Genomic DNA, 8,738 nt, shown 5'->3' on the forward strand with positions numbered 1-8,738 from the left:
CTCGTTGCGCTCAGGCTGCTCTCTTTGCTGCGCGGTTTGCAAAGCCGGCCTGTGGCCCCTAAAGCGTGGTCTGGGTTTTTTTGTGGGTTTTTCTAGCTATGTGGCCATGTTCTAGAAGAGTTTATTTCTGAAGATGCCAGCCGCAGATGCTGGCGAAACGTCAGGAATAAACTCTACTAGAACATGGCCAAATAGCCCGAAAAACCCACAAAAAAAACTATAGATGCCGACCATGAAAGCCTTCGACTTCACGTGGTCTGAGTGTTGGAGACCAGGGTTGGAATCCCTGCCTGGCTATGAAACCCACTGGGTGACCTTGGGCAAGTCGCACTCTCTCAGCTTCAAGTGCAAAGCTCCTCTGAACGAATCTTGCCAAGAAAAACCAATGATAGGTTCACCTTAGGGTTGCCATACGTCGGAACTGACTTGAAGACACACAAGAACAACAACAACACGACTTGAAGGCACCTAAGCAACAACCGAGGTCCCTCCCCGATCTACCAGCCAAAGGATCTCTTCTCCACAAACCAGATCTAGGGCACTCGACCTCACGGATTCAATGAAACATAAATACATATCTCTGATCTCCCTTTGGAGAAGACACATCTTTAGCCTGAACACCAACTTTCCCTTCTTAAAGAGATGACCCACTGGCTTCAAGCCACCAGATTCTCCCTCCTCGCCAACAAACTATGGATGGGGCGGAGGGAGAAAGTGTTCCGAAATCATCTTGCCCAGGAAATTTAGCTAAAGAGTTTTATTCTTATTCTTCTTATTATTATTCTTTTGGTGTTGTTTTATGGCTGTTTCTGGACAGCTGATGTGGAGCAGAAGCATTTACCTGAGCTGACCCAGTTCCAGAGAAGTCCCAAGAAGCAGAGGATGGAGAGCTTCAAAGTCCCTTGGCATCCGATATTCCGGGTGGGAAAGGCTGGAAGGCAAGCTTTGCTTAGGCAAACCTAGGTTGGTTCATTTTAGTGGGAGAACAATGAGGCCTCTGTTTGCCTGCGAGCCTTGGCTAAAGCACCTGTCTCTCCGACTTCCTCCAGCCTCCGCCTCTTATATGTATTTAAAACAATCGTTTTTTAAAATAATAATAATAATAACAACACCATCACAATCAACACGAATGAACAGGTTTCCTTTATTCGTTTTCCCCTCCCTTCAACCACGAGACACGGATTGGTTATAACCATTTGTAATAATAATAATAATAATAATAATAATAATAATTTTAAAAAAATAGGACCCATCCCTGCTTAGAAAGGAGGGAAAAGTATTGGGGTAGGTAAGGAAGAGTAGGGAGGGGACACAGAGAAGGGGGAAAATAGGGATCTCTCCTCCCCTCCCCTCCCTCCTTGAAAGGGAACAAGAAAACTGTACAGAAGAGGAACGAAGTTACAATTCGTCTGCAGAGACTGATTGTCCATCACTTGAGGCGCCCTCCGCCGGGAAAGTCCTTTGGCCGCCCCCCGTTTTGTTCTCCTTTTCCCCAGTGGATTTTGTGCCCCTGGTTTTCCCTCCCTCCCTCCCTCCCTGCCTCCCGAAAGATTCTCTCAGGAAAAATAAAGCCCATCTTCCCTCGCCTAAGACCCACCTTGAAAACCGACCGAAAACCCAACTCCTTTCCTGTGCTTTCAGGATTTGTGCCGTATATTGCACACACACACACCAGCGGCATCACAAACCCCGAGGAGTTCTTCTTTAAGAAAAGGAAGAAGGAGAAAGAGAAGGGAGAAGGAGAGTGTGGGGGAAGAGAGGGGGAAGAGAAAGAGAAGAGAAGAGAAGAGAGAAAGAGGAAAGAAGGAAGGAGGGACAGGGAAAGAAGGAAAGAAATTAGGAAAGAAGGAAGAAAAAAGGAAGGGAGAGAGAGAGAAAGGGGAAGGAACAAAGGAAGGAAGTAGGGAAGATAATAATGAAAGAGGAAAGAAGGAAGGAAGTAGGAAAGAGGAAGAAAGGAAAGAACAAATGAAGGAAGGAAGAAGGGAGGGAAGGAAGGAAGGAAGGGAAGGAAGAAGGTAGGAAAGAAGGAAGGAAGGAAGGAAGGAAGGAAGGAAGGAAGGAAGGAAGGGGGAGAAAGGGGATGGAAGGAAGGAATATAATAAAGAAAGAGAAAAGAAGGAAGGAATAAAAGGAAAGAAGGAAGGAAGGAAGGAAAACAGCTAGAAAGAAGAAGGAAGGAAGGAAGGAAGGAAAAGAAGAGAAGAGAAATGAAAATGCGTATCCGGAATAAAATAAAGGAAGTTTAATAAATAAGTTGCGTCTTGTAAAAGCATCCCTTGAAAGGGAGCGGTCTCTCTCTCTCTCTCTCTCTCTCTCTCTGTCTCTGTCTCGCGTTTCAAGCCTTGCACAGAAAGAGAGGTTCAGAATCAATTATCGATAGAAGATAAACGGAAGGGTCTCTTAAGCCGCAGGAACCGGGTCTGTTCCGTGGCCAGCTCCCTTTCCCTCCAGGCTCCCAGAGCCCCATTTTGGCACCATCGGGGCAACAACAACAAAAGGGGGGCCGAGGGAAAGACCCCCAGAGCGGGCCTTAGCCCTCCTTGGCAAACAAACAGAAGTTTAAAAAGACAAATAGAAACGTTCCATCGCAACCATTCGAGAATGACGGCTCTTTTTTTAAAAGGAGTATTGTTACCATCAATTATCATGATTGTTGTTGTTATTGTTATTATTATTATGGAATACACACACCCCTCCAAAAATAAATAAATAAAGTCAGCCAGGCGGGAGGAAAAAAAGAGGAATTTCTTTCTCTCTCTCAAAAAGGAAAGCCAGCCAGGCAGAAGGAAAGAGAAATCTTGCCCCCCAAAAAGAAAAGAAAGCCAGGCAGGAGGGATTTGTCCCCAAAAGAAAGTCAGCCAGGGAAGAGGAAAGGGGGATCTCAATCTCTCTCTCAGAAATAAAATAAATAAAATCAGGCAGACAAGAGGAAAGAAGGAATCTCTCTCTCTCTCTCTCTCTCTCTCGAATAAAATAAATAGAATCAGACAAACAGGAAGGAAGAAAGAAAGAAAGGAGGAATCTCTCCCTCCCTCCCTCCCTCCCTCTTTCTCTCTCAAAAAAGAAAGCCAGGCCGGAGGAAAGGCGCAATCTCTAAGCCTGGCCGCGATGTCTTTGCAGAGTGACAAAGAAAATATACATATGTATATACATATATCCTGTATATATAAAACAAGAATGTTAAGGAGGAAAAGTTTTTTGCTTCTCGGCAGCTGCTACTTGGAGGGGCCCGATCTGTGGCTTCCCCCTCGGAGGTCGGGCCAGGAGCAGGCCAGGCGAGGAGCCACTCTCTCAGCCTCCTCCTCCTCCTCCTCCTCCAAGTCTTGTTTCCCTTCCCCTTTGGAAGGGGCCTGGGCCTGACGGTCCTGACCCTGGCCCCCTTCTCTCTCTCTCTGGCTCTCCTCGGTGGGTCCAGGGCGGGGTGCTTGCCCTCAGACGGGCCGGAGGAGCCCCACCGGGTGGGAGTAGTAGACCGGGTGCGGGAAGGTGAGCAAGGGCTGGCTGACCGGGGTGGGCCCCCCTCCGGCGCCCGAGGAGCCTCCCGCTCCGGGCCCGGCCCCCGTGGCTCCGGCTCCGGCTCCGTCGGGCCCGCTGCCCTCGTGGTAGAGGATGGGCACTCGGACGATGCGCTGGGCGGCGGCGTGGCTGAGGTTGGCGGCCTCCAGCTCGGCGGCCAGCTGCCTCTTCCACTTGTTGCGCCGGTTCTGGAACCAGATCTTGACCTGGGTCTCGGTCAGGTGGAGGGAGGCGGCCAGGCCGGCCCTCTCGGAGCTGCTCAGGTAGCGCTTCAGGTCGAAGGTGGACTCCAGCTGGAAGACCTGGCTCCGCGAGAAGACCGTGCGGGTCTTCTTCTTCCGGCAGGGCGGCTTCTTGGCCTCCTCCTCCTCCTCCTCGGGCCCCTCTTCGGCCCCCGCCAGCCCCGAGGGCACCCCCGCCTGCGAGCCCCGCCTGGGCCAGTCCTCCCCGCCGCTCCCCGCCGCCGCCGCCGCCGCCTCCTCGGCCTCGTCCTTCTTGGGCCCCTCGGGCTCCGAGTCGCTCTCCTCCAGCACGATCTCCTCGGGGCTCCGCGAGTCCAGCTCCTGGGCCTCCCGCTCCGCCTTCGACAAGGCCGCCTCCGGAGAATCCCCCGCCGGGCCTCCCGAGGAAGGCGAGGAGGAAGAAGAGACCCTCAGCAGGGAACGCTCCAAGGACACTGGGAGGAAGGAAGGAAGGAAGGAAGGAAGGAAGGAAGGAAGGAAGGAAGGAAGGAAGGAAGGAAAGGGGAGAGAGAGAGGAGGAAGGGAGGGAGGAAGGGAGGAAGGAAGGAAGGAAGGAAGGAAGGAAGGAAGGAAGGGAGAGAGAGAGAGGAAGGGGGGAGGGAAGGAGGGAGGGAGGGAAAGAGGGAGAGGAAGGAAGGAAAGGAGGAAGGAGGAGAGAGATACAGGAAGGAAGATAGAGAGGAAGGGAGGGAGGGACAGAAAGAGAGTAAGTAAGGAAGGGAGATATAGAGGAAAGAAGGAAGGAGAGACGGAAAGGAAGGGAAGGAGGGAGAGAGAGAGAGGGAGGGAGGGAGGGAGGGAGGAAGGAAGGAAGGAAGGAAGGAAGGAAGGAAGGAAGGAAGGAAGCCACAGAAAAGACGAAGGGAGAAAAAGAAAATTACAAGCGGCAGTCACCATTTCCCCCTCTGCGGATACAGCCTTAAGTTTCTCTTTATGTGGAGAGATCCTGCAGCACCTTTGAGACTCATTGAAAGAAAGAAGTTGGCAGCAGGAGCTTTCCTAGACTAAAGTTTACTTCCTCCAAATGTATCTGAGGAAGCAGACTTAAAGTCTACGAAAACTCGTGGCGCCAACTTCTTTCTTTCGTGAGTCTCAAAGGTGCTGCAAGAGCTCTCTCCATATGGATTCTACAGAGTAACACTGCTATATCTTTTAGTTTCTCGTTGTTGTTGTTGTTGTTGTTGTTATTGTTGTTGTTGTGTGCCTTCAAGTCGTTTCAGACGGATGGCAACCTTAAGGCTGAACCAACCACAGGGTTTTCTTGGCAAGTTTCGTTCAGAGGGGTTCACCAGTGCGCTGGCCTTATCGGCCTTCGCTTAAACGCGCTCTTTTGAAAAGATGCCTGAATCCGAACTGCAGGAATAACCCGGTTCGAGCCCACTTTCACTGCCACTTTCACTCCATGCTCCGGAATCCTGGAAATGGTAGTTGGTTGGGGCACAGAGCAAACAAACAACACAGGCTGCATCCACACCGCAGAAATAACCTAGTTTGACACATACACCCCTATGGCTCCATGCTATGGGATTCTGGGAAGTGTAAGTTTTGTGAGACATTTAGCCTTCTCTGCCAGAGAGATCTGGCTAACTGTACCAATCCCAGAATTCCACAGCGTGGGGCCATGGCAGTTAAAGTGGGGTCAGACTTATTTATGCAGTCCGGATGGAGCCCAGGTCACAGATCCGCGTGTTTATGCAGGAGAAAAGCCAGTTCACTTCTGTGGGGCTTATTAGATAATGAATAATAATAATATTATTAGATAATAATATTAGATAATGATAATAATAATAATAATAATAATTCTTACCCTGCCTCTCTCTACGGATGGAGGCGGGGAACAACCACAGTTAAGAGACCAACAACATCAGTTAAAAAGACATCAATTTAAACACTCATCAGTTTAAAAAGACAAACAAGATGTAGGCAGACAAGGTGGATGGGACAATAAAACCAGACTCTCGGAGGCTTTAAAAGAAAGCCAGCCTTTGGCAACTTCTGCCCGGTTTGGAGCAAAAGCCCTTGAGACAAGCCCCTCAGTCCCTCCTAAGAGACCCGGGATGGAAAGCTAGGGAAGGGAGGCCCAGGAAGGCTCGAAGTGGGACCCCGCTGGATGGAAGGCGCTCGGTAGTCTAGTAGTAACTCTAGAAGAGTTTGAAGGACCACCATCCCTCGCTAGCCACTCAAAGGCAGATGTTCTCCTGGCCGGTCCTCCAAACCACAAGGGCTTTCCCTCCTAGCTGAGCCCCCTTCCCCTCAGGCCTGGAAGAAATGGTCTCCTCGGGGAAGGAGGCCTTGGCTTGAGATGGTCCTGGAGGACAGCGACAGTGCAGGAAAGCAACCAGGGAAGGAGGAGAAGGAGAAGGAGGGGAAGAGGAAGAGGAAGGAGAAGGAGAAGGAGGGGAAGAGGAAGAGGAAAAAGAGAAGGAAGAGAAGAAGAGGAAGGAGAAGCAAAAGAAGAGGAAGAAGAAGGAAGAGAAGGAGAAAAAACAGAGAAAAGGGAAGAGAAGGAAGAGAAGGCGGACAAGAAGGAGAAGGAGGATAAGAAGGAGAAGGAGGACAAGAAGAAGGAAGGGGGAGAAGGAGAAGGAAATGGAGGAGAAGGAGAAGAGGAAGAGGAAGAAGGAGAAGGAGAGGGAGAAGGGGAATAGGAAGACGAAGACTCCCCCTGTCCCGGGCTACCCTCCCTGTCTCCCTCCTTGCCTGCCCGCCCAGGGGCCTGGGGTCTGTCGGGGAAGCTTTCCTTCCTTCCTTCCTTCCTTCCTTCCTTCCTTCCTTCCTTCCTTCCTTGCTTGCCTGGGCTCGGTCGGCGTTACCTTCGTGCCTGGGGAGGTGTCCTGCTCCTGTCCCGGCTCCTGCTCCCGTTCCTCCTCCGGGGGCGAGGCTGTAGGGGTACCACCAGGCGGCGGGGCTCCTCTCGAGGTAGTGGGCTGCCGGGAGGGCGAACCTCTGGGCGGCGGGGGGGATCTCGAAGCGGGGGAAGGCCAGCTCGGCCAGCGGGGCCAAGGCGAAGGCAGCGGCGGCGGCGGCCCCCTCCAGCGCCCCCTTAGGCAGCGAGGCGGGAGGGAAGAGGGCCCGGGGGGGCTTGGGCGGCGCCTTCGGGGGGCCCCCATGGAGCAAGCTCTTGATGGAGAAGGGAGACTCCTTGGGCTCCGAGGCAGGAGGCGGCGGCTGCGAGGCGGCGGGGGGCTCCACTCCGGTCTCCGGCATCCTTACAGGGGGCTCCGGAGGGGCTCCGAAGTGAGCATTGATGGGGAAGAGAGGTGTGGAGGGGGCGCCTCTCTTCCCCTCCCTCCGATCCCCGTCCAAGCCTTGAGGCGGCTTCGTCCCGCGTCAGTCCGGAGCAGATCCGATGCAGGTCCACTCAGAGGGCGGCTTCAGGCAGGGCTGGGAGCGGAGGCGGCAGCAGAGGAGGCCCAGGACACTCCGATCCCCGCTAGGCAGCAAGGCAAAGAGGAGTGTGTGAGTGAGGAAGGGAGGGGAAAGGAGAGAGAGGGAGGGAAAAAAGAGAAAGAGAGAGATTGAAAGAGAGAGAGAGAGAAAGAGAGAGAGAGGCAGGCGGACCCCCTCCCTCCCTCCCTCTGCCCGCCCCCCTCCGCCTGGGTCCTCTTGGTTCCCTCTTGGTTCCCCGATCTCGCCTCTTATTGGCTTTGGAGAGTCCAATTAGGCAGCAAATGAGGACAAGGCGATTAGCGCAAAAGGACAGGGGCCCAAAGGATGGAGGCGGCAGGGGACCACTCTTCCCCTCTTCCCCCATCTCTCCAGCCAGGCAAAAGGAAAGAAAAAACCCCAAACCCCTTCCTTTGGGCAGGAGAGCGGAGGAGGAGGCCAGGGGTTAGGGGCTGTCTGTGGGGAGGGAAGAGGGTGACTTAAGATGCATCTACTCTGGAGAAATACCCCGTTTGGCACCGCTTTAACTTGTTGTCCGGCTCAAGGCTATGGAATTCTAGGAGTTGGAGTTAAAACTCCAACTCCCAGAATTCCATAGCCTTGAGCCGGACAACAAGCTAAAGCGGTGCCAAACCGGGTTATTTCTCCAGTGTGGATGCAGCCGCCGGGGTTTATTTAGCTCGGAGGTGGCTAAACTCTGCCTTTCCTCCCGACTTTTCTTCCACCCTCTGTTTCTTATGATTCCTATTATTACTATCATTAGTAGTAGTATTAGTAGCATTTCCTATCATCATGATCGTCATCATCATATGTTCTTAGCGGGAAAAGCAGTATATAAATAAAACTTCATGATCATGATCATGATCATCATGATGATGACCATCATCATCATCATCATCATCATCATCAGTATTAAAGCCTCCCTTGGTTCGTAGGGCTGAGGGCAAAGAGGTCCTAAATAGGACGGGACCTTTCCCAGCCCATCTTTAGGAATATTTGGGAAGCCCCCCTTTTAAGCGCCAGATCCAAAGTTTCCCCGTGGAGCCTTTTTCCCCAATACATTCCACTCTGAGACCGCTTCAACTGCCCTGGCTCAGTGCTAGGGAATCCTGGGAACTGTAGTTTATTGTGGCCCCAGTGCTCTCTCTGACAGAGAAGGCGCAATGGCTCACACAACTGCCGTTCCCAGGATTCCCTAGCACTGAGCCAGGGCAGTTGAAGCGGTCTCAAAGTGGATTATTTCTGCGGTGTGTTTTGGACTGAGAGAAATCAAGATAAATAGAGACAAGAGTTTCAAACAAACACGGGAGAAAAAGAGAGGGGGGGGGAGAGAGAGGGAGAGAAGGCTGCATCCGCACTGCAGAAATAATCGAGTTTGACCCCGCTTTAACTCCCAAGGCTCAATACAACGGAATTATGAGATTTGTGGTTTTGTGAACCATTTAGCCTTCTTTGTCGGAGAGCTCTGGTGCCCAACAGCAAACTGCAAATCCCATGATCCCATAGTCTGGAGCCAGGACAGTTAAAACAGTGTCAAACTGGATTGTTTCTGCAGCCTGTGCTCTTTCTCGTTACTCGTCTAAACGCGTT

At 52.1% G+C, this 8,738-nt stretch overlaps 1 protein-coding gene across 1 annotated transcript; it reads right to left on the bottom strand.

Annotated features, from left to right (window-relative positions):
* Positions 1–3,434: 3,434 nt before the first annotated feature.
* Positions 3,435–6,968, bottom strand: LOC149271406 (homeobox protein HMX3-like). The gene is made up of 2 exons (XM_089507470.1): positions 6,575–6,968; positions 3,435–4,195 (listed from the first exon to the last, which is right to left on the bottom strand). Exons 1-2 carry the CDS (start codon positions 6,966–6,968, stop codon positions 3,435–3,437), a joined length of 1,155 nt encoding a protein of 384 aa, XP_089363596.1.
* Between the last annotated feature and the right edge of the window lie 1,770 nt (positions 6,969–8,738).

Source organism: Sceloporus occidentalis, unplaced genomic scaffold, assembly GCF_023333645.1.
Source record: "Sceloporus occidentalis isolate IW3139 unplaced genomic scaffold, rSceOcc1.0.p SCAF_525, whole genome shotgun sequence".
In the NCBI taxonomy this organism is placed as follows: domain Eukaryota; kingdom Metazoa; phylum Chordata; class Lepidosauria; order Squamata; family Phrynosomatidae; genus Sceloporus; species Sceloporus occidentalis.